A 24224-nucleotide genomic window follows, 5' to 3' on the forward strand; every position below is an offset into this window, starting at 1 on the left:
CTGCTGGGCAGCCTGGACACCAGCAGGTCAGCACAATGTCTTTTTGGGAGGAACAAATACATTTACACAGCATCCTTAACACAGGAAACTCTCGTTTAAACGGCAACTAAATATCCAGAATGCTCTATTAACCGGCAAAATCCTCACTCCGAAAACACCTCAATAACCGGCAATGTTGCCGAGTCCGAGTCTCCCGCGGTGGCCGAGTTAGTCAGTGGGGGTAGTTCTCCAAATTTCCACTACTCGGCTTCTTGGCGCTGTCGGAAGTCAGAACACCTCAATACCCCTGTAACAGGAGTCTGACTCTTCAGCGCTGCTGGTAGTCTCTTCTGATCTGCCATTTTACAGGGGTACTGTGTGTCTCCCACGCTGCTGGTAGTCTCTTCTGATCTGCCATTTTACAGGGGTACTGTGTGTCTCCCATGCTGCTGGTAGTCTCTTCTGATCTGCCATTTTACAGGGGTACTGTGCGTCTCCCACGTTGCTGGTAGTCTCTTCTGATCTGCCATTTTACAGGGGTACTGTGTGTCTCCCACGCTGCTGGTAGTCTCTTCTGATCTGCCATTTTACAGGGGTACTGTGTGTCTCCCACGCTGCTGGTAGTCTCTTCTGATCTGCCATTTTACAGGAGTACTGTGTGTCTCCCACGCTGCTGGTAGTCACTGCATTGCATTACCCTCAACTGGCAGTACTGTACTTAATCAAGCATCTTCCACCATCCATTTAACACAACATTCTGTAGGTGAGTACCCAATTACTATATACTGCACATTTCTTGATTTTTAAAAATTTTTCTTTGTTAAAAATAGCCTCAGTAGATAACCCTCTCCATCATCCGGAATTTTTAATCAACCGGCAACACGCTGGTCCTGGATACCAAAGAGTTTCCTGTATATCCTTAGGACTTCCCAAAGCACCTTGCAACCAACAGCGTACTTTTGAAGTGCGTACGGGACAGCCAATTCGCGTTAGCTTTGCCACGGGAGCCATTTTCAGCGCTATGCATCAAGAGGGACTAACCAGTGTTGGGATTTCTGTACTCTAAGCAGTCCTTCTTGGCGTGAGAGTAGAGAAGGGCCTTCTGTGCTTGAAATCCGTTGCATGTCTACGAACCCGTTAACTCTTTAAAAGCTGGAAGAAACTCAGGCCAGCAAGATGAAAGTGCCGAGTTGAAGAGTCGGATGCAGCTGATTAGGAGCAGTTCAAGCGATGAAGACGACAGTGGGGAGAGAAGGGGTTGGTCAGTAACCTGGGCAGATGGCCTTCAGGGTCCACCAGTGCTACCGTTTTTCCAGAAGGTCCTCCCAAAAGAAATCTTCCTCCCTCCTGAAGATGCCGACTGTTGCCGGGCACAGTTCTACGGAACTGCCACCACCCACGGGCAGGTGGTTCTTCACCCGAGAGCCGATACCATGAGCGCGGGGCAGTCCGGCCGACGATGGGAAGGAGGGGGATCACAGCCAAGCTTCAACCTCACCCAATGTCCACATACGCACTTCTCAACCGGCCTCGCGAGACAGTGATCAGGAGTGGCAACCCTGGCATTGGAATGTCGCTACCTCCAATGCTGGGGATAGTACGCGTGACCTCCCTGGTCCTCAAGGCTCTGCACCACATCTGGGAAATACATTTACTAACTGTGCATCGGGGAGGGCGGCCCACGTGCACTCTTGCAGGGCGTCGACAGGCTCATCACAGACTACGCGCCCAGGGGAGCAGCCGAGGCGAAGCACTCCACACGGCGAGACTTTTGCGTTTTAAGTCACAGAAAAAAACCCACAAAACATGATTAAGAAAAAAAACAGTTTCTCCATTTAATACTAGACTTTCTCAAGTTGAGATACAAGCGTCTTTATGCAATTACATCCAACGTTAAAATTCGTAATACATAATTTACAAAGATTAAAGTCAAAACAATTATCTATTAGATATGCTTCTGTAAAAAGTAAATATATTAGCAGCATTTTTTTCAGCAAACAATCACACTGCCTACACCCATGCAGACTATAGTTATATCTATTTGCAATAATGTAGTGCTTTTAAACAGCGATTCCGTGACTTTGTTTTTTGTAATTTTTTTTTTAAAAATAACGCAAAGAAAAAAAAAACATTAAAAAAAAACCTGTCATCACTTTCTATGCCAGTAAGGAGGAAGGGGGGAAAGGGGAACGGGGGGAGGGAAGGAGAGAGAGGAAGAGGAGGAGGAGGAGGAAATAAAAATGGCATTACCTAACCACTGATTGTCTAAAACATGATTTAGTCTTTCAGGAAAGAAAATGGCAGACATAGTGTGCCTTCTACATATATAAATTTTTTTTTTGTTTATTTTTTTTTCCCTTAGTGTTTAACACTATTACCAAGAATGAAATGTCCAAGGAGACAAATGAAAATATTACAGACCTGTCAAAACTCCTATCAATGATGAGTTGAGTATCACATACTCGATTTTTTTCTCTGCTACTGTACAGTGTTGCTTTGCAGTAAGAAAATAGTCAAAACAATCTTTCTCTTTTTTCGTTTTTTTTTTAATAAAATACGATCTCAAAGGTTTTTTTTTTCTTCTCTTCTTCGCTTGAGACACAAAAAAAGGCGGGGTGGGGGGGGGGGGAATGGGATGGAACACGTTCCGCTGAGATTGACGCAATGCATTTGTACATCAGGACAGTGTTGGTCCATGTTAAAAGGAACATGTGACGACAGTATTGCTGACAACCACACAACCGATATGTACACATTGGCACATAGTAAATTTTTGTGTTTTTTTTAATTACTTATTTTAAAAGGATGTCAAGGGGGCGGGACTGCATAAGCTTACGTACGGACAAAGCAAAGCCATTTTTTTTTTCATTTTTAAAACATTTTTTTAGTTAAAAAGGGGGAAGGGGAAGGTACTACACTGTACAGTTCGACAGAACACAGACGTAGTGTCTTTATTATTACTTCTACGCGAATGGTTTCTACTTCACAACAAATACTTTTTTTATTTTGAATACTGCTCTTCATTTTACGTAGTGGCTTTCCTTTCGTTTGTTTTTTCTCTCCTGTCTTAACTTTTATTTCAGTTTTTTTTTTAAAAAGAGAGAAGTTTTCACACTGGCCCCACTCAGGGAAGCAGACTTTGGTGACTTTGATGTTACACGTGGAGTCGGTTGCAGGACACACAAGTGAAGGTACCTCAGGAGATGCTCGTTGACGGCAGCTTCCCGATAGGTTCACACAGTCGATTCTCAGTTAAAATTCATTTTCATTTGGCCTCTGTACAAGTGGTTAACCTGATGATCAATCTTCAGTCTCTTTCTCCTCTCCCACCACCCCCCCCGCCACACAACCACTGTTTGTAGCGCTTTCCTTGGTCAGGACGGTGAGCTGTCCAAATGTCCTGGTCTACGCTGTTCCTCTCGTCAACCCGCTGAACCAACAAGAGTGTGAGAAGAGATCTCCTGGCCCAGTTCCTCCACTCCCTCGGGCAATCCCTGGGTGAGTGGCTATTGACTGAGATTGCAAAGCTGGGATCGGTGACTTTGGCGCGGTGGCCACGGGCACGTCTGATGATGCTCTGGTGAGCTCTAGTCCTGCGACTCAGAACTGAAACAGGCTGTGGCATTGTATGCTTGAACTTCGTGGAGAGAGATTCTCATGACAGTTACAGTTACAGCCGTCGGGTGGGGGGGGGGGTGTGGAGAGGAGAATGCTGAACGGAGTAAAAGAGAGAACGCACAGGGCTTCTGCACCTTGCTTTCTGGTCAAGGCGGCATAGACGGGGGCCTGGGTACAGTCGCTCTCAGACTGCTGGCTGTCGCCAGGAAATAGGAGTTACAAACCATACACTTCTGTTTTAAGGTTTAAAATGCACATGATCCCATGGCCAGATCTATTTGCCACAAGTAGATGTGATCAGATTCTGGGGACTTGCTAACTGGAGGTCAGAACACAACAAAGGATTGGGATGAAGGGGGTGGGTTGGGGAAGAGGGGAGAACAATCAAGTGTAATTTAAAGCGCCAGAGGCGACCTGAGGAAAGACTTTTTAACACAGCGAGTGGTTAGGGTTTGGAAAGCGCTGCCTGATAGGGCGGTGGATACAGATTCAATAGGAGCCTTCAAAAGGGAATTGGATAAATACTTGAAGGAGAAAAAAATTGCAGGGATGTGAGGAAAGAGCCGGGAGTGGGACTAACTGAGAGAGAGCCGGCACAGACTCGATGGGCCGAATGGCCTCCTGTGCTGTATCATTCTATGATTTAAACAAAAAATGCCAACTGCAGCTTGAGAATTCAGCAATAAGAAATGGCTAAGAGGGACAGGAATGAGGGGAAAGGGTAGCGGACAGCTCCTACGATCCAAGTTATGTCTACTCCTTTGTTCTCATTGTTTACCAATGTTTATTTGGGGGGTGGGGAAATAGTAAGGAACAGCTTGCCTAACTATACCTGGGATTAGAAGTCCCAGTTTAGCGACACAGTTCGGGACCCGTTTAAAGTGTTGAAGGGAAGATGTGGGCAGCGAGCGGGCAGGAAATGAGGCGGAACAAAGCGCTCGATCCTGGGCCAATTAAAAAAAGAGAGATGTTGGGTTGGGAAGGGGGCAGGGAGAAGAGCTCACTATTAGGGGGGGGCGGGTAGTCACGCCTGGACTGTGGAAGGAGCGGGCTTGATGGGCCGACTGCTCGCCTTGTTCCAAACACTCTCCTCTTAACAGAGTCGAGAGAAACACCAGCCTTCTCATCACAGTGCGGTTCTAATTAAGAGCCAATCCCTCGGGTGACATGGTAACCTCGCACATCTTAATATGGGACCAAGTTACTTTATTCACAGATCACTCGATTAAAAAAAAAAACTCTTTGGTGCTTTGTTCTTTCACCTCCTTCCCCCTTTGCCAAAGTACTGGAAGCACAACTTACTGCGAGCTCTTACAGACTGCCCTCGAGTGGGGTCACCGTTAATCTCGACGTCTCCAGTGCGCCGCCATCAGTCCCAGCAGAATCCGCTTCCCCAAGGATGCCCTTCTGTGCGAACCTCGGGGTGGGTGGGGAGGGAGGGGGGGTTTATTTATGTGGGCTTGTGTGTGTGTGTGTGAATTTTTTTTTCCCCCTTTGCACAGCACATCAGACGCACAGCTTAGAACAACAGCAATGACATCTCCAAACGTCCTCGATGAATTAAGAAAAACTAAAAACCAAAGATCGCATTCGTTTGCCCCCCCCCCCCCCCCCCCACAAAGACACTTTAAGTGCTATTAATCAGTCTCCCAATCCACTCATGTCCTTTTTAACTGCAGGTTTCCATCCCCCCCCCCCCCCCTCCACTTATTAATTGCTATTTATTTCTGTTGCTGCTCAAGGGTGGTTGGGAGGGTGTGCATGACATTTTCCAAGCATGTACCATAGTAGGCTACTGGGCCAGCGCACTGGCTGCCTTCATCGCTCAGAGCGAGTGCAAAAAGTGGGCTTGGATTGTAAACTACCCCACCCCACCCCGCCGCCTTGTTTACCAGCCGTCTCCTCCTCCTCTTGCTCCATATACATATATATACACACTCTGGACAAACCGTATGACAATCACACTGGTGAATTCACACATACAATCAAAGAACAGGAACAGAAATGGAGTTCAGTCCTTGTTTGTTTTTAAAAAAAAAAAAATGATCTGCCGCTCGTGTATTAACAGTTCGATTAGACGCCACCTCCCTCCACTTCGTGGGTGGCAGTTTGGCAACTGCAATATCGCGCGCCCACCTCCCCCCCCGCCCACCCCAACCCCCTCAAAAAAAAGTTTTTCGGGCTGCCTCGTGCCAAAGGACCACTGAACTAAACGGGCCCCCGAAGTTAACACGAGGAGCGCCGCAACACGTGGGCGCGCGCGCGCACGCACACATACACACTGCAAGAGCACGGCAGGTCGACAGCAGGAGCACTGGCTGGCCCACTGCGTCCAAGTGCTAACTGTTTTCAATTTGTCAGTTTCTTCTTCGCCCTCCTGTCCTATTTGTAATGGTTTAAATCAGAGAGCTTGGGAGTGGAGGGTGGGGGGGCGGGGGTGGGTGGGTGGGGATCCGATCCCCCCGACTCTCTCTCTCGCTGTCAGGACGCAATAGGACAGGGCGGACGGCAGGATTTCCAACACAGGAAAGGCTCTTTCCCACGGGTGTGCATCACTTCCTGAAGCTACTCTCGGTTAACATTAGTGTGCGTCTACGCAGCCGTCTCCCCGAACCTTCTTCCAACAGGTAGGTCACATCGATAGCTAGAATGCACACAAACCAAAAGAACAATTCAGTTGCTCAGCGCCGTTTAGCAATGCGTAGGCTCATTAAACCATTTCATTCGCATTCATTCAAAATAACCGGCAGAATTCAGGAGTAGGTTCAGGTAAGTTTTACTATATATTAGTGGCCGTGTAACCGGGGTTCCTGGATCTGTGGCCGTGTAACCGGGGTTCCTGCACCTGTGACTGTGCAACAGGGACTCCTGGATCTGTGGCCGTGTAACCCGGACTCCTGCACAAGTGGCGGGTAACCGGGGCTCCTGCACCTGTGGCCGTGCAACAGGGACTCCTGCATCTGTGGCCGTGTAACCCGGACTCCTGCACAAGTGGCGTGTAACCGGGGCTCCTGCACCTGTGGCTGTGCAACAGGGACTCCTGCATCTGTGGCCGTGTAACCCGGGCTCCTGCACCTGTGGCCGTGCAACAGGGACTCCTGCATCTGTGGCCGTGTAACCCGGACTCCTGCACAAGTGGCGGGTAACCGGGACTCCTGCATCTGTGGCCGTGTAACCCGGACTCCTGCACAAGTGGCGGGTAACCGGGGTTCCTGCACCTGTGGCCGTGCAACAGGGACTCCTGCATCTGTGGCCGTGTAACCCGGACTCCTGCACAAGTGGCGGGTAACCGGGGCTCCTGCACCTGTGGCCGTGCAACAGGGACTCCTGCACCTGTGGCCGTGTAACCCGGACTCCTGCACAAGTGGCGGGTAACCGGGGTTCCTGCACCTGTGGCCGTGCAACAGGGACTCCTGCATCTGTGGCCGTGTAACCCGGGCTCCTGCACCTGTGGCCGTGCAACAGGGACTCCTGCATCTGTGGCCGTGTAACCCGGACTCCTGCACAAGTGGCGTGTAACCGGGACTCCTGCATCTGTGGCCGTGTAACCCGGACTCCTGCACAAGTGGCGGGTAACCGGGGTTCCTGCACCTGTGGCCGTGCAACAGGGACTCCTGCATCTGTGGCCGTGTAACCCGGACTCCTGCACAAGTGGCGGGTAACCGGGACTCCTGCATCTGTGGCCGTGTAACCCGGACTCCTGCACAAGTGGCGGGTAACCGGGGTTCCTGCACCTGTGGCCGTGCAACAGGGACTCCTGCATCTGTGGCCGTGTAACCCGGACTCCTGCACAAGTGGCGGGTAACCGGGGCTCCTGCACCTGTGGCCGTGCAACAGGGACTCCTGCATCTGTGGCCGTGTAACCCGGACTCCTGCACAAGTGGCGTGTAACCGGGGCTCCTGCACCTGTGGCCGTGCAACAGGGACTCCTGCATCTGTGGCCGTGTAACCCGGGCTCCTGCACCTGTGGCCGTGCAACAGGGACTCCTGCATCTGTGGCCGTGTAACCCGGACTCCTGCACAAGTGGCGGGTAACCGGGGCTCCTGCACCTGTGGCCGTGCAACAGGGACTCCTGGATCTGTGGCCGGGTAACCCGGACTCCTGCACAAGTGGCGGGTAACCGGGGCTCCTGCACCTGTGGCCATGTAACTGGGGCTCCTGCACCTGTGGCTGTGTAACCGGGGCTCCTGCACCTGTGGCCGTGTACGGGGCTCTCGTAACTTGGTAAGTATACCTCTCTGTAATCCGGACTTTTTGATCAACCGGCACCACGCCGGTCCCGGATTAAAAAAAAGTTTCCTGTAACAAGGTTAATTATTATAAGAATAGATTAGAATCACACAGCACAGGAGGAGGCCATTCGGCCCATCGAGCCTGTGCCGGTTCTTTGAAAGAGCTCTCCAATTAGTCCCACTCCCTCCCTGCTCTTTCCCCGCAACCCTGCAAATTTCTCCTTTTCAAGTATTTCTCCAATTCCCGTTGAGAGTCATTATTGAATCTGCTCCCACCGCCCTTTCAGGCAGCGCGTTCCAGATCGTATCATGCTGCGTAAGTCTTTTTTAATCTCCTCAACTCCATGATACAGGTGATCGATTTTTAATCGAAGTTTTAGAATTGCCACAAAGGTAAGAGGTCAGGTGACTGCAGGACGGACCCCGACCTTCTGCCACATTTTACTAGGTTAATGGCGCTATATAAACGCATGTTATTCCTGTTGTTGCTGAATGCAAGCTCCCCACGGCCACAGGCGCTCGCATGCACAATTGGGGACCACTGGCGGAGCCCTGGGAACTGCCTCCCCCCTGCCTGCCTGCCTTTTTGGTTAATAGAAGACGGGAGAGATGGCCAAAAGTAAGACAGCGATAAGATTTAAAAAAAATTCATTCTGGGGATATGAGCGTCACCGGCAAGCCAGCATTTATTGCCCATCTGTGAACTTATGGTCAACAGTCGAGATTGGAGGCAGACATAACTCCACTCTACACTGGAGTTCCCTTTCCCACCTGCTCTCGCTTGCTGCGAGTACAGTTCCAAGGGCCATGGCAGCTCTCTGGTGCTTTATCCCAGTAACTGCTCTTTGCCCGTGAGCCTACACGAGAGCAGACATTTTGACTCTGCTGGGCTAAAGGGAGATGCAAAGCCAACCCTGACCTCCTACACATTCCCAGCAGTACAAGCCACTGGACTGCGATGGGGAGCAGGACGTTTTCCCCTTCAGTGCAGAGGCAGAGGTAGAGGTCGTGCCGTGCGCGACTAACTCAGCGCCGGCCCCGGTCACTGCACCGGAGCCCTCCCCTATCGCCAGGGCTGTGTGTGTACTGCCCCGAGCGACGCTTTCGTTCCACCGCTGGGGAAACGGCTTGTGCCAATACCCAAGCCTCACCGTTCTTTCCTGGGATTTTGGCCAGCAAGTTCAGCAGGATTTTGTTGAGTTTCTCTCTCTGCACTCTCTGCTTCTCCTCTGGGCTGCAGTCTGCCTTCGGAGCGCTGCTGCTCTCGCTCTCTTGCTCCTCCAGGTGTGGCATCTCGGCAGCTGGCTGTTCTTGGGCGGTCGACATGTCCTCGATGATGGGGGGCGGCAGATCTTCCTCCTGAACCACCTCCTTGCAGTGCACTTTTGTCCGTTCGGTTTTCCACGATGACCTGTTGTTTATTTCCCCCCCCACCAAAAAAACAGAAGTAAAAAGGAAAACACTTGACATTTTGTTGCAGGTCCACAAACATCAGCTTTGCAGTTGATAATATTCAAGACACAACACATGCACAGATCTGCTCTTGTAGTGACGGACACTACACCTTGCTCTATTTGCTGCTGTGTGACTCACTGGACAAATCACGCACACATGTGCAGAGTTTCGAAGTTTAATACTTTTACTCCAAGGTCTCGCCATTTTAGAATATTTGAACACACAGGCTTAAACCTTTCCCACAGTTTGAAGGGAGAGGTGCCCGTGTTAGAATCATTGAATGATACAGCACAGGAGGAGGCCATTCGGCCCATCGTGCCTGTGCCGGCTCTTTGAAAGAGCTCCCCGATTCGCCCCACTCCCCCCTGCCCTTTCCCCCATAGCTATGTGAATTTGTCCCCCTTCCAGTATTTATCCAATTCCCTTTTGAAAGGTATTGGGGAAGCAGAATCACTTTTAATGCACATGTCTTGCAATCCCCGCATGCCTCATGTCTCACACTGCGAAGGTGGTCCCTGGATTACAGCGACCGAATAAACAAAACTCAACGTCTGTTCCCATTCTGTGACTCCAGAAAATGACAGGGTACAGAGCTCCTGTGTGTGTGTGTGGGGGGAAGGGGGGTGGTTGAACGGTACACAGCTCCCGGGGAGGGGGGAACGGACAGACGGTACACAGCTCCCGGGGCGGGGAGGGGGGAACGGACAGACGGTACACAGCTCCCGGGGAGGGGGGAACGGACAGACGGTACACAGCTCCCGGGGCGGGGAGTGGAGGGAGGAACGGACAGACGGTACACAGCTCCCGGGGCGGGGAGCGGGGGAACGGACAGACGGTACACAGCTCCCGGGGCGGGGAGTGGAGGGAGGAACGGACAGACGGTACACAGCTCCCGGGGAGGGGGGAACGGACAGACGGTACACAGCTCCCGGGGCGGGGCGGGGCGGGGAGGGGGGGAACGGACAGACGGTACACAGCTCCCGGGGAGGGGGGAACGGACAGGCGGTACACAGCTCCCGGGGAGGGGGGAACGGACAGGCGGTACACAGCTCCCGGGGAGGGGGGAACGGACAGACGGTACACAGCTCCCGGGGCGGGGAGGGGGGAACGGACAGATGGTACACAGCTCCCGGGGCGGGGAGGGGGGAAACGGACATGCGGTACACAGCTCCCGGGGCGGGGAGGGGGGAACGGACAGGCGGTACACAGCTCCCGGGGAGGGGAGGGGGAAACGGACAGACGGTACACAGCTCCCGGGGAGGGGAGTGGAGGGGGGAACGGACAGACGGTACACAGCTCCCGGGGAGGGGAGGGGAGGGGGGAACGGACAGACGGTACACAGCTCCCGGGGAGGGGAGTGGAGGGGGGAACGGACAGACGGTACACTGCTCCCGGGGAGGGGAGGGGAGGGGGGAACGGACAGACGGTACACAGCTCCCGGGGAGGGGGGGGGAGGGGGGAACGGACAGACGGTACACAGCTCCCGGGGAGGGGAGGGGGGAACGGACAGACGGTACACAGCTCCCGGGGAGGGGGGAACGGACAGACGGTACACAGCTCCCGGGGCGGGGAGGGAGGGAGGGAGGGGACGGACAGACGGTACACAGCTCCCGGGGCGGGGAGGGAGGGAGGGAGGGGACGGACAGACGGTACACAGCTCCCGGGGCGGGGAGGGAGGGAGGGAGGGGACGGACAGACGGTACACAGCTCCCGGGGAGGGGGGGACGGACAGACAGTACACAGCTCCCGGGGAGGGAGGGGAGGGGCGGGGAGGGGACGGACAGGCGGTACACAGCTCCCGGGGCGGGGAGTGGAGGGGAGGGGGGAGGGGGCGGACAGACGGTACACAGCTCCCGGGGAGGGGGGGGGGGGGGGAACGGACAGACGGTACACAGCTCCCGGGGAGGGGGGGGGGGGGGGAACGGACAGACGGTACACAGCTCCCGGGGAGGGGAGTGGAGGGGGGAACGGACAGACGGTACACAGCTCCCGGGGAGGGGAGGGGGGAACGGACAGGCGGTACACAGCTCCCGGGGAGGGGGGAACGGACAGGCGGTACACAGCTCCCGGGGCGGGGAGGGAGGGAGGGAGGGGACGGACAGACGGTACACAGCTCCCGGGGAGGGGGGGACGGACAGACAGTACACAGCTCCCGGGGAGGGAGGGGAGGGGCGGGGAGGGGACGGACAGGCGGTACACAGCTCCCGGGGCGGGGAGTGGAGGGGAGGGGGGTGGGGGCGGACAGACGGTACACAGCTCCCGGGGAGGGGGGGGGGGGGGAACGGACAGACGGTACACAGCTCCCGGGGAGGGGGGGGGGGGGGAACGGACAGACGGTACACAGCTCCCGGGGAGGGGAGAACGGACAGACGGTACACAGCTCCCGGGGAGGGGAGGGGGGAACGGACAGGCGGTACACAGCTCCCGGGGAGGGGGGAACGGACAGGCGGTACACAGCTCCCGGGGAGGGGGGAACGGACAGGCGGTACACAGCTCCCGGGGAGGGGAGGGGGGAACGGACAGACGGTACACAGCTCCCGGGGAGGGGGGAACGGACAGGCGGTACACAGCTCCCGGGGCGGGGAGGGAGGGGAGGGGGAACGGACAGGCGGTACACAGCTCCCGGGGAGGGGGGAACGGACAGGCGGTACACAGCTCCCGGGGAGGGGGGAACGGACAGGCGGTACACAGCTCCCGGGGCGGGGAGGGAGGGGAGGGGGAACGGACAGGCGGTACACAGCTCCCGGGGAGGGGGGAACGGACAGGCGGTACACAGCTCCCGGGGAGAGGGGAACGGACAGGCGGTACACAGCTCCCGGGGTGGGGAGGGAGGGGAGGGGAACGGACAGGCGGTACACAGCTCCCGGGGAGGGAGGGGAGGGGACGGACAGACGGTACACAGCTCCCGGGGCGGGGAGGGGACAGACAGACAGTACACAGCTCCCGGGGCGGGGAGGGAGGGGAGGGGGGAACGGACAGACTGCTTCCCACACCCAATTTAAATGAAGGGTCTAATTTCAAGGTACTGCGAGATCTCAAGTCTTGTTGCCAGCATGTTCATGCTAAGCTGGAAGGCGATGCCCTGACCTTCTGCATTATATCCAGTATTATTGCAATAACATCCGCGTTTCTGTGAACAACATCTCAAGAACTTTAAGTCCCAAATTAAAATAGACGCACACATGCACAGATATTATGAAAATCTTCTGAAATGAATCAGTCAGTCACTCATTCACTTATTTAGCCACTAATGTCTTTACTCACATCTTGGTTAAGGCTGTTTGGTAGGTGGGAGTGCAGCAAAGTCTAAGATGAAGGGAAATAAAAATCACCCAGTATCAGTGGAAACGTCGGTGTTTCTGAATCAGCTGATATCAGAGAACTGTGCACCGCTCTCCAACAGCAACAGTAGGCGACGAGCGAACAGCGTTCCAAACTGAGCTGCTGTGAGATGGGTTCCTGGAGGGCCGGAACGGTGCCCGCTCACTCCCCGCCGGGCAGACTCCAGCCTCCTGGGCCCCCTCACCCACCCCCGAAACGTGAAAGAACACAACACGCCTGAGGGCTCCCGGAGTGCACTAACTAAACAGCTTGGGTGAGAACTGGTGGAACTTGCCCAACGAGTGCATGTCGAGCTCAAAATGGGAACCAAGTGTGGGGAGGGGAAGGGGAATTCAAGCTCACCCTAAAGGATAACTGCTCCCTGCTGCCCGTCACCTTACACCCCCAACCCTCAGCAGGCTGGGAGGGGGGGGGAGGGGGGAGACGACCCATCCCACATTGTACAGCTGCGTAGTTTTAATGACTGTTTGGATCGCGCATCGCTCATCCCCCCCGCCGAGTGCTGTCCCTGCACTCCTGAACTGGAAATGCAGCACCGTTGGGAAAGGAAAGTCGCAAGTCTCCTGACGGGAGCCGGCCGCAACGCCGGCGCGATCACGACGTGCAGCCTTCTGGAGAATTGCAGCTCCTCTTTCCTTCAGTTTGCGAGGATAAATCAAAAAAAAAAAAACCTTAAAACTAAACAGTAACTTTTTAAACTACCGTAAATCTTTGAGTGTAATACGCCCTGTGCATAGAACAAACTCCCCCGTCCCACTTTATGAAATGGTTTCAATATATTTTAGTACTCATGTATAATATGCACCCCTTCCTCATTTTTTTTTTTAAGGGGAGAGGGGAAGAAATGTAGGTATGATACTCGAAGGTTTACGGTATATAGAATTAACAGTATTCTGTATAAACAATTACTGGAGTGTTTTAAAAGTAATTTAAAAGGGAAGATGAGTCACACTGACATCCCCCATTCTGCGATGGTTTTGAGTAACGCCTGCTCCTCTCCCTGACCCCCTGCCCAGTCACAGCTCCATTTCTGAAACAATTATAAACGGTTACAGCTGTTAGTTGAAAGGCTGGCATCCCTCCCTCAACAATCTCCTGCTTCTTCTGACTCCATTCAGCCAAGCAGAGGAGGCGAGGTGGAACACCGCTGCTCTGGCTCACTGGAGCAGTAGGAACGAACGGTCCCGATACTGTGCTTGAATCATCTCTCCGTCGCCCCATGTGTCTCAGTCTTTCCCCAACCCCCCCAACTACCTCACCCAAGGGCCCATTCCTCACATCTGACCCTGGACAGAGAGTGTGGGGCGTTCGACTATCAGGGGCTTCACAGCTGAGCTCGATCCTCCCCCTCACGAAGTCCATGCACACACACGCACACACACACATCTGCCAGCAACTTGTCACCGGATGGTGAAACCGAGCTCCCATTCCGCCTCTCCGCATCAGGGGTGCTGGGGCCCCCCTTGCTTTCCTCCTGCCCGGGGATCGGCTAACTCACCACCGACAGTGCAACCGCCATTAGCCACAAGCCCCAGTTGCCATTCCACCCCAATGTTATTTATTTTTTTAAAAAATCCTTTCGGTCTTTTCCTGTTCCATTTGCTGCTAGTTTCCAAATTATTCAGATAAATAATCTAGCTCAAAATATCCCTCTGATCGGAGACCAATACCCTCATTCCCTTCTCTCCGTCGGAACCTCATCCTGCGAATCCCTCAGTCTAAGCGTGGTGTTCTGAACCAGGGCCGTTTCTGACCCCGCGACAGATATCAAAGTGGGAAAATTACGACCACCCCTCGAACCTCGTAACGGTGAAACGTTTTCCCGGCAGGAGGGCTGCAACTTCCCACACCGTCTGCCTTTTCCCAAGTGCCCTTCGCCTTTAATCGACTGCCCAACGATTAACCGTTTTAACTTCGCTCACTCTCCTCTGCTTGTTTGGGGGGGGAGGGGGGGGGGGGGGGGGGGGGACCCAAGGGCACCGACGCTCCACGGCACGTGAAACCAGGTGGCGCGCGTCTGCAGGCGGCATTCCCGGCTCGGTAGCGGCGATCCGCTCCTCGCCCGACACCTGCACGGGGAGCAAAGTGGAAAGGGAAAAGGGGGGGGTAGCCTCTTGCGCACATTCTAGTGACTGCTACAAGAGTGATAGTGGGCACAGGCGTGGCAGCAGGCTGCACCCCCCACCCTCCCACTCTGTTGGCTGTGGAAAGGAGGGGTGGGTGGGGTTCTAAATAAACTTGACGACCCTCAGTTGGGTGCGAGTTTCATCAGTTCTCGGGCAAGTCAGCAGGTAGAGGTCACTATGCAGAACGCAGTGGGAATGGGCTGGGAACCATTGTGCTCTGAATCACTCCTTTTGCTTGCTGACCACAGCAAGCCGCAGTCTGCTGGGAAGGGGCATTAAAAACTGGGAGAAAACAAAATTCTAACTTTAAAAGACACCCTTCTCTGCCCCACTCCCAAGTACGGTGCAGTGCACATTCAATCTGCACAGAACCGGCCGATTAACCCTTTGAGTACTGATCAGTGCGCGCCATGTGCAATCAGATTTTAAGACTGAGTTTTTTCTTTGCCCTCTTTTGCTCCTGAAGAGGCTGACTCTCAGTGGGATGGCGGTGCCCTCTGGCACCGTTGCCTAATTGGTCAGTCTCCGTGTGAGAATCCAAACAGTGTAGGCAGGGCCGTGAAGGGCATCACAGCCCGGCCCGAACCCAATCTCATTCGATGGCTGCACCTGGCATCAGGGTCAGGAGCGGGATCCCTGGCTAATTGGTTCTCCTCTCCCTAGTCCAGGGACGCAGGTTCATTGTTTGGCTGGTATAGACTGAAGGCCTCAAAGGGTTAGAGTCAATCCCGCTACTGATAACAGAACGAAGAGTACAACCAGTTAAACATCAGACTGGCACCAAATGAAACTCACCGTCCTCCATTCCTCTTGTAATTTTCTGGTACGTAGTGAGGCTAATGGAAAGAAAACAAAAGAAAAATAAAAGCATATTTTGTTTCAAAAAGCGTAATGCACAACTGTACAGTGAAAATCGATCACACTCCACCCACGTCAATCGCAGCCCGACCCTCGTCTCCGCTCCATCGCCCCGACCCTCGCTCCGCTCCATCGCCCCGACCCCCGCTCCGCTCCATCGCCCCGACCCCCGCCGCTCCCCGCTCCGCTCCATCGCCCCGACCCTCGGCTCCGCTCCATCGCCCCGACCCTCGCTCCGCTCCATCGCCCCGACCTCGCTCCGCTCCATCGCCCCGACCCTCGCTCCGCCCCCTCGCTCCGCTCCAATCGCCCCGACCCTCGCTCCGCTCCATCGCCCCGACCCTCGCTCCGCTCCATCGCCCCGACCCTCGCTCCGCTCCATCGCCCCGACCCTCGCTCCGCTCCATCGCCCCGACCCTCGCTCCGCTCCATCGCCCCGACCCTCGCTCCGCTCCATCGCCCCGACCCTCGCTCCGCTCCATCGCCCCGACCCTCGCTCCGCTCCATCGCCCCCGACCCTCGCTCCGCTCCATCGCCCCGACCCTCGCTCCGCTCCATCGCCCCGACCCTCGCTCCGCTCCATCGCCCCGACCCTCGCTCCGCTCCATCGCCCCGACCCTCGCTCCGCTCCATCGCCCCGACCCTCGCTCCGCTCCATCGCCCCGACCCTCGCTCCGCTCCATCGCCCCGACCCTCGCTCCGCTCCATCGCCCCCGACCCTCGCTCCGCTCCATCGCCCCGACCCTCGCTCCGCTCCATCGCCCCGACCCTCGCTCCGCTCCATCGCCCCCGACCCTCGCTCCGCTCCATCGCCCCGACCCTCGCTCCGCTCCATCGCCCCGACCCTCGCTCTGGGTACCGGCACATCCTGTGGTGCAGGTGCCACGAGTATGGACAACCTCCAGTACCTGATTCAAGTGACCGTTACTGGTGTGACGGGGAGGGGTCACGGATGAATCCGTGGTCCAGCCGTAGCCTCAGCCTGCTGCCACCGGCTGAGCCTCCCTTCATTCGGCACAGACCTTGGATTGGGGGTACTCCTGCCGTCCCACAGTAGGGGCCCGAGTTTAAGCAGTGGGTCCATTAGAGGAGACAACATTTCACACGTTTCCGACAGCTAACTGCACCACTAAGGTGGCTAAGATTGGCGGTCGGTGCAGCCAGTAATGGGATGGGTAGAGATTCTATTTCACATATGATTCAGCCCAGCCTGTGCACTGAACCTGGGATCTTCCTGCTCCAATATGTTTAATGACTCACCCATTGGTTCATTTTAGCCACGGGGAAAACGACTTCTCTAACGGGGCAGGCTCGAGGGGCCAAGTGGCCGATTCCTGCTCCTATTTCTTATGTTCTTGTATAGGAAGATCACAGAAATGGAATATAGGAACCCTCGTTAGTCCAGCATACAAGAGACCAGGGTATCAAATGATTAGATTATTGAAGTAAATAGGCCCATTTCCTCCGTAACCCTGGTTACCAGGTGAGCGGAGGTACTAACTTTGACAATATGACCTTCTGTGACTCCCAGTTCGGTTGTTAAATCGGCACAATAAAAACTGACAGAATGCAAACAACACCTAGCCCAGGAACTAATATTTACACCTTGCAGATTATGGGTCTTGTGTACTGGGATTACATCTCTCCAATGGCACTCGCCCTGGCAACTGCACCCTCCCCATTCTCCAGGCCCGCCCCGCCACCCTCCCTCCCCCCTCTCCGGGCCCACCCCACCCTCCCTCCCCGGGCCCGCCCCACCCTCCCTCCCCGGGCCTGCCCCACCACCCTCCCTCCCTCCCTCTCACCCCAGGCCCACCGCCCTCCCTCCCTCCCCGGGCCCCACCGCCCTCCCTCCCTCCCTCTCCGGGCCCGCCCCGCCACCCTCCCTCCCCTCCCTCCCCCGGGCCCGCCCCACCACCCTCCCTCCCCCCCTATCCGGGCAAACCCCACCCTCCCTCCCTGGGCCCGCCCCACCCACCCTCCCTCCCTCCCCGTGCCTGCCCCTCCCTCCCTCCCTCACCGGGCACGCCCCGCCCCAACATCCTCCCTCCCTCCCTGGGCCCACCCCGCCACCCTCCCTTCCTCCCCGGGCCCGCCCCACCACCCTCCCTCCCTCCTTCTCCAGGCCCGCCCCCGCCACCCTCCCTCCCCCCCTCTCCAGGCCCGCCCCTCCCTCCCTCTCCGGGGCCCACCCCACTGCCCTCACCCGGGCCCGCCCCTCCCTCCCTCCCTCCCCGGGCCCACCCCTCCCTCCCTCTCTCTCCGGGCCCGCCCCTCGCTCCCTCTCTCTCCGGGCCCGCCCCTTCCTCTCTCTCTCCCCGGGCCCGCCCCTCCCTCTCTCTCTCTCCGGGCCCCGCCCCCTCCCCTCTCTCTCTCTCCGGGCCCACCCCTCCCTCCCTCTCTCTCTCCGGGCCCACCCCTCCCTCCCTCTCTCTCTCCGGGCCCGCCCTCCCTCTCTCTCTCCGGGCCCGCCCCTCCTCCCTCCTCTCTCTCCGGGCCCGCCCCTCGCTCCCTCTCTCTCCGGGCCCCGCCCCCTTCCTCTCTCTCTCCCCGGGTCCGCCCCTCCCTCTCTCTCTCTCCGGGCCCCGCCCCTCCCTCTCTCCTCTCCGGGCCCACCCTCCCTCCCTCTCTCTCTCTCCGGGCCCGCCCCTCCCTCTCTCTCTCCGGGCCCACCCCTCCCTCCCTCTCTCTCTCTCCGGGCCCGCCCTCCCTCCTCTCTCTCTCCGGGCCGCCCCTCCCTCCCTCTCTCTCCGGGCCCCGCCCCTCCCTCCTCTCTCTCCCCGGGCCCGCCCCTCCCTCCCTCTCTCTCCGGGCCCACCCCTCCCTCTCTCTCCGGGCCCACCCCTCCCTCCTCTCTCTCCGGGCCCACCCCACCCTCTCTCTCTCTCCGGGCCCACCCCTCCCTCCCTCTCTCTCCGGGCCCGCCCCACCCTCTCTCTCTCTCTCCGGGCCCGCCCCTCCCTCCCTCTCTCTCCGGGCCCGCCCCACCCCTCTCTCTCTCTCCGGGCCCGCCCCTCCCCTCCCTCTCTCTCCGGGCCTGCCCCTCTCTCTCTGGGCCCGCCCCTCCCTCCCTCTCTCTCCGGGCCTGCCCCTCTCTCTCCGGGCCCGCCCCTCCCTCCCTCTCTCTCCGGGCCTGCCCCCTCCCTCTCCTCGGGCCCGCCCCTCCCTCCTCTCTCTCCGGGCCTGCCCCTCTCTCTCCGGCCCGCCCCTCCCTCCCTCTCTCTCCGGGCCTGCCCCTCTCTCTCTGGGCCGCCCCTCCCTCTCTCTCTCTCCGGGCCCACCCCACCCTCTCTCTCTCTCCGGGCCCACCCCACCCTCTCTCTCTCTCCGGGCCCGCCCCTCCCTCTCTCTCTCCGGGCCCGCCCCACCCTCCTCTCTCTCCGGGCCCACCCCACCCTCTCTCTCTCTCCGGCCTGCCCCTCTCTCTCCGGGCCCGCCCCACCCTCTCTCTCTCTCCGGGCCCACCCCACCCTCTCTCTCTCTCCGGGCCCACCCCACCCTCTCTCTCTCTCTCGGGCCCGCCCCTCCCTCCCTCCCCGGGCCCGCCCCTCCCTCCTCTCTCTCCGGGCCCGCCCCCACCCTCCCTCTCTCTGCGGGCCCACCCCTCCCTCTCTCTCTCTCGGGCCCACCCTCCCTCCTCTCTCTCCGGGCCCACCCCACCCTCTCTCTCTCTCCGGGCCCACCCCTCCCTCCCTCTCTCTCCGGGCCCACCCCTCCCTCTCTCTCTCTCCGGGCCCGCCCCTCCCTCCTCTCTCTCCGGGCCCGCCCCACCCTCCCTCTCTCTCGGGCCCGCCCCTCCCTCCTCTCTCTCCGGGCCCCCGCCCCTCCCTCCCTCTCTCTCACGGGCCCGCCCCCACCCTCCCTCTCTCTGCGGGCCCGCCCCTCCCTCTCTCTCTCTCCGGGCCCGCCCCACCCTCCCTCTCTCTCCGGGCCCACCCCTCCCTCCCTCTCTCTCCGGGCCCGCCCCTCCCTCCCTCTCTCTCCGGGCCCACCCCACCCTCTCTCTCTCTCCGGGCCCGCCCCTCCCTCCCTCCCCGGGCCCGCCCCCTCCCTCCCTCTCTCTCCGGGCCCCCGCCCCACCCTCCCTCTCTCTGCGGGCCCGCCCCTCCCTCTCTCTCCGGGCCCCACCCCCACCCTCTCTCTCTCCGGGCCCGCCCCTCCCTCCCTCCCCGGGCCCGCCCCTCCCTCCCTCTCTCTCTCGGGCCCCGCCCCACCCTCCCCCTCTCTCCGGGCCCACCCCCGCCACCCTCCCTTTCCAGGCCCACCCCTCCCTCTCTCTCCGGGCCCGCCCCCACCCACCCTCCCTCTCTGGACCCAGCCAGCCCTGCCAGGACCTTGCTTCGGTTCTCTCCACCCTGGCTCTCTCCTGCCAGTGTCTTTCCATTTGGCTCGCTCTTGTGCGGTTTACTGACGGGAAGACTGGGGCTGAATTCCCCAATCACGCTGCTCTCGAGGAATGTCGAAGGGTGGACCACCCCTGTGTGTGGTGCAACGTGCTAAACATTCAGGAGCAGCTCGTGAGAAGGGGCGGAGGGTGGGTATCAACTAAACGCACACCAGGGCAGTGCGCGCACCAGGGAAAATAAACCAACTGTGAACAACGCCACCTTCGCCACTGACATCAATCAGTCATTCATGAAAGAAAGACTTATGAAATAATACTGGGCGGCCTGCGGGTGGCGCTGTCCAGGGAGAGTATAAATACTCGGGCACGGGCCCAGCTTGCTCAGGACATTCTTTAACAGGAACTAGTGAAGGACACAACTAGACCTCCATGTTGTAAAACAGTTGATTAAAGCTTTGTTTAACGCTTAGACCAAGTGCCTAGTAGTTCTCTTGCGTCAGCCACTTGAGTGATTACCCTTCACCAGCTGCTTGCGGACTGACACCTGCCCTCTCGAGGCGATGCCATTCCACTGGCATACACAAGGAGTTACATTCAAGCAAATTCAACCCCCTTCTGAGCCGTTCCACGCCCTCCCCCAACCACGATGCCGCCATCAACACTTACAGAGAAATCTCGTTTGGGCGTCAGTTTCTTGGGGAAGTGATCGAATGCGTAGGACTTTGTGCAAGACGGGGTAGCGGTTCCGGTGGATCTTGTAGAAGAGGTGCGCAGATTTGTCCAGGCGATAATCGCAGATGTAAACATCCTGGTCTTTAACACCCTTCGGCCTCCCTGAAGGATTGACAAAAACAATGTCCAGGGCTAACGGTGTGGATTCAGACTCCAGCACACAATCAGAAGCAGCGGACCCGCTAATAAAACTCGGTCAAGAGCAAGGCTGGGTTTCACACGTCTTCTCAGGAATGGGTTCGATTTCTGCTGATTTTCAATGGCGACTTCTCATTACCTTTTAAGAAATTCTCCAAACCCCTTGTGCAAATGTCACACGTTAAACAAAAATGGTGCAAACCGTTAGTAGGGAATTCAGGAGAAACTTCTTCACCCTGAGAGTGGCGAGAATGTGGAACTCGCTACCCACAGGGGGTGGTTGAAGGCGAATCGTATCGATGCATTAAGGGGAAGCCGGATAAACACATGAGGGAGAAAGGAATAGAAGGATCTGCTGATGGGGTGAGGTGAAGAGGGGGTGGGAGGAGGCTGGTGTTGATGGGGTGAGATGATGAGGGGTGGGAGGAGGCTGGTGTTGATGGGGTGTGATGAAGAGGGGTGGGAGGAGGCTGGTGTTGATGGGGTGAGATGAAGAGGGGTGGGAGGAGGCTGGTGTTGATGGGGTGAGATGAAGAGGGGTGGGAGGAGGCTGGTGTTGATGGGGGGAGATGAAGAGGGGTGGGAGGAGGCTGGTGTTGATGGGGTGAGATGAAGAGGGGTGGGAGGAGGCTGGTGTTGATGGGGTGAGATGAAGAGGGGTGGGAGGAGGCTGGTGTTGATGGGGTGAGATGAAGAGGGGTGGGAGGAGGCTGGTGTTGATGGGGTGAGATGAAGAGGGGTGGGAGGAGGCTGGTGTTGATGGGGTGAGATGAAGAGGGGTGGGAGGGGGCTGGTGTTGATGGGGGGAGATGAAGAGGGGTGGGAGGAGGCTGGTGTTGATAGGGTGAGATGAAGAGGGGTGGGAGGAGGCTGGTGTTGATGGGGGGAGATGAAGAGGGGTGGGAGGAGGCTGGTGTGGATGGGGGTGAGATGAAGAGGGGTGGGAGGAGGCTGGTGTTGATGGGGTGAGATGAAGAGGGGTGGGAGGAGGCTGGTGTTGATGGGGTGAGATGAAGAGGGGTGGGAGGGGGCTGGTGTTGATGGGGTGAGATGAAGAGGGGTGGGAGGAGGCTGGTGTTGATGGGGTGAGATGAAGAGGGGTGGGAGGAGGCTGGTGTTGATGGGGTGAGATGGAGAGGGGGGCGGGAGGAGGCTGGTGTTGACGGGGTGAGATGAAGAGGGGTGGGAGGAGGCTGGTGTTGATGGGGTGAGATGAAGAGGGGTGGGAGGAGGCTGGTGTTGATGGGGTGAGATGAAGAGGGGTGGGAGGAGGCTGGTGTTGATGGGGTGAGATGAAGAGGGTGGGAGGAGGCTGGTGTTGATGGGGTGAGATGGAGAGGGGGGCGGGAGGAGGCTGGTGTTGACGGGGTGAGATGAAGAGGGGTGGGAGGAGGCTGGTGTTGATGGGGTGAGATGAAGAGGGGTGGGAGGAGGCTGGTGTTGATGGGGGAGATGATGAGAGGGGTGGGAGGAGGCTGGTGTTGATGGGGTGAGATGAAGAGGGTGGGAGGAGGCTGGTGTTGATAGGGTGAGATGAAGAGGGGTGGGAGGGGGCTGGTGTTGATGGGGGAGATGAAGAGGGGTGGGAGGAGGCTGGTGTTGATGGGGTGAGATGAAGAGGGGTGGGAGGAGGCTGGTGTTGATAGGGTGAGATGAAGAGGGGTGGGAGGAGGCTGGTGCTGATGGGGGGTGAGATGAAGAGGGGTGGGAGGAGGCTGGTGTTGATGGGGTGAGATGAAGAGGAGTGGGAGGAGGCTGGTGTTGATGGGGTGATGAAGAGGGGTGGGAGGAGGCTGGTGTTGATGGGGTGAGATGAAGAGGGGTGGGAGGGGGCTGGTGTTGATGGGGTGAGATGAAGAGGGGTGGGAGGAGGCTGGTGTTGATGGGGTGAGATGGAGAGGGGTGGGAGGAGGCTGGTGTTGATGGGGGAGATGAAGAGGGGTGGGAGGAGGCTGGTGTTGATGGGGTGAGATGAAGAGCGGTGGGAGGGGGCTGGTGTTGATGGGGTGAGATGAAGAGGGGTGGGAGGAGGCTGGTGTTGATGGGGTGAGATGAAGAGCGGTGGGAGGGGGGCTGGTGTTGATGGGGTGAGATGAAGAGGGGTGGGAGGAGGCTGGTGTTGATGGGGTGAGATGAAGAGGGGTGGGAGGGGGCTGGTGTTGATGGGGTGAGATGAAGAGGGGTGGGAGGGGGCTGGTGTGGAGCAGAAACACCGGCATGGACCAGTTGGGCCGAATGCTCTGTTTCTGTGCTGTACATTCGATGTAAAAACTAATTGTTGCCGCACCAGCTTTTATTACTGGTGTCCAAACCTCGGTAAAGGAGCGTCAGACTCGACAAAAACACATGACTTAGACACAGGCTTTGCCCCGATAACCCCAGAGAGAGAGCAGATCTCAATAAGGCAAGAAGCAAGACGAGTCCTGCAGGCCAGTAAAGAGCCAGGTTCAGTCCCGGCCTGTGCGAACAGAGCTCCAGTCAGCGTGCTACAATCTGCTTCGAGCCTTCCATCAGTATATAGGAAAATCAGCCAGGGCTCCTGCCCCTGATCACGACTGAGTGAGCGGTGCTGGAAAGTGCGAGTGTGCTCTCAGGGTGAAGACAAGATTGGGTTCTGGGCTCACACTCGGACAATAGTTGGGGTTGGGGGGGGGGGGGAGTTGAGTAGAATGGGCCGATACTCTCTGGAGTTTAGAAGAATGGGAGGTGATCTCATTGAAACATACAAGATTCTGAGGGGGGTTGACAGGGTAAGATGCTGAGAGGCTGTTTCCCCCTGGCTGGAGAGTCTAGAACCAGGGGTCACAGTCTCCGGATAAGGGGTCGGCCATTGAGGACTGAGATGAGGAGGAATTTCTTCACTCAGAGGGCGGTGAATCTTTGGAATTCTCTGCCCCAGAGGGCTGTGGAGGCTCAGTCGTTGAGTATATTCAAGGCTGAGATCGAGAGAATTTTGGACTCTCGGGGAATCGAGGGATATGGGGATCGGGGCGGGAAAGTGGAGTTGAGGTCGATGATCAGCCGTGATCTTATTGAATGAGGGAGCAGGTTTGAGGGCCGAATGGCCCGACTCCTGCTCCTGGTGCTTATGTTCTTATGTGCAGAGTGGAAGCCAGGGGCTGCTCTGTAGGGAGGGGGAGCAATCTATGTTACCTTGAGCTGATGTGTGTCTGTCTAATAGACAGTGCCAAGGAGTTGTTAGCAGTGGCTTGAAACCACTTGCCCCGGTCAGTCAGGGAACAGCATGCAAAGGAGGCTGGCAGTAATCGGTCACTCACCTTTACAGTATGTGTAGAGGTCCAACACGCAGCAGCAGGTCCCCACCACTGCCTCCAGAGGGATAATCTCGTACAGTGGCACCCTGAATAACTCGTATATGATAAAACCGCCTCGATGGG

At 57.4% G+C, this 24224-nt stretch overlaps 1 protein-coding gene across 1 annotated transcript in view; it reads right to left on the bottom strand.

Moving 5' to 3' along the window:
- Positions 1 to 1789: 1789 nt before the first annotated feature.
- ash1l (ash1 (absent, small, or homeotic)-like (Drosophila)) overlaps positions 1790 to 24224 on the bottom strand; it is a 255851-nt gene continuing 233416 nt past the window's right edge. The window contains 8 exon segments of the mRNA XM_085978244.1: positions 1790 to 6241; positions 8982 to 9241; positions 12550 to 12591; positions 15549 to 15589; positions 20623 to 20685; positions 20687 to 20790; positions 24105 to 24201; positions 24203 to 24217. Coding sequence (XP_085834370.1) covers positions 6150 to 6241; positions 8982 to 9241; positions 12550 to 12591; positions 15549 to 15589; positions 20623 to 20685; positions 20687 to 20790; positions 24105 to 24201; positions 24203 to 24217 — 714 coding nt within the window. The 3' untranslated portion in view covers positions 1790 to 6149.

The sequence above is a fragment of the Somniosus microcephalus genome, unplaced genomic scaffold (assembly GCF_052327205.1).
Source record: "Somniosus microcephalus isolate GS21.2 unplaced genomic scaffold, FLI_Smic_1.0 unresolved_chr7, whole genome shotgun sequence".
In the NCBI taxonomy this organism is placed as follows: Eukaryota; Metazoa; Chordata; class Chondrichthyes; order Squaliformes; family Somniosidae; genus Somniosus; species Somniosus microcephalus.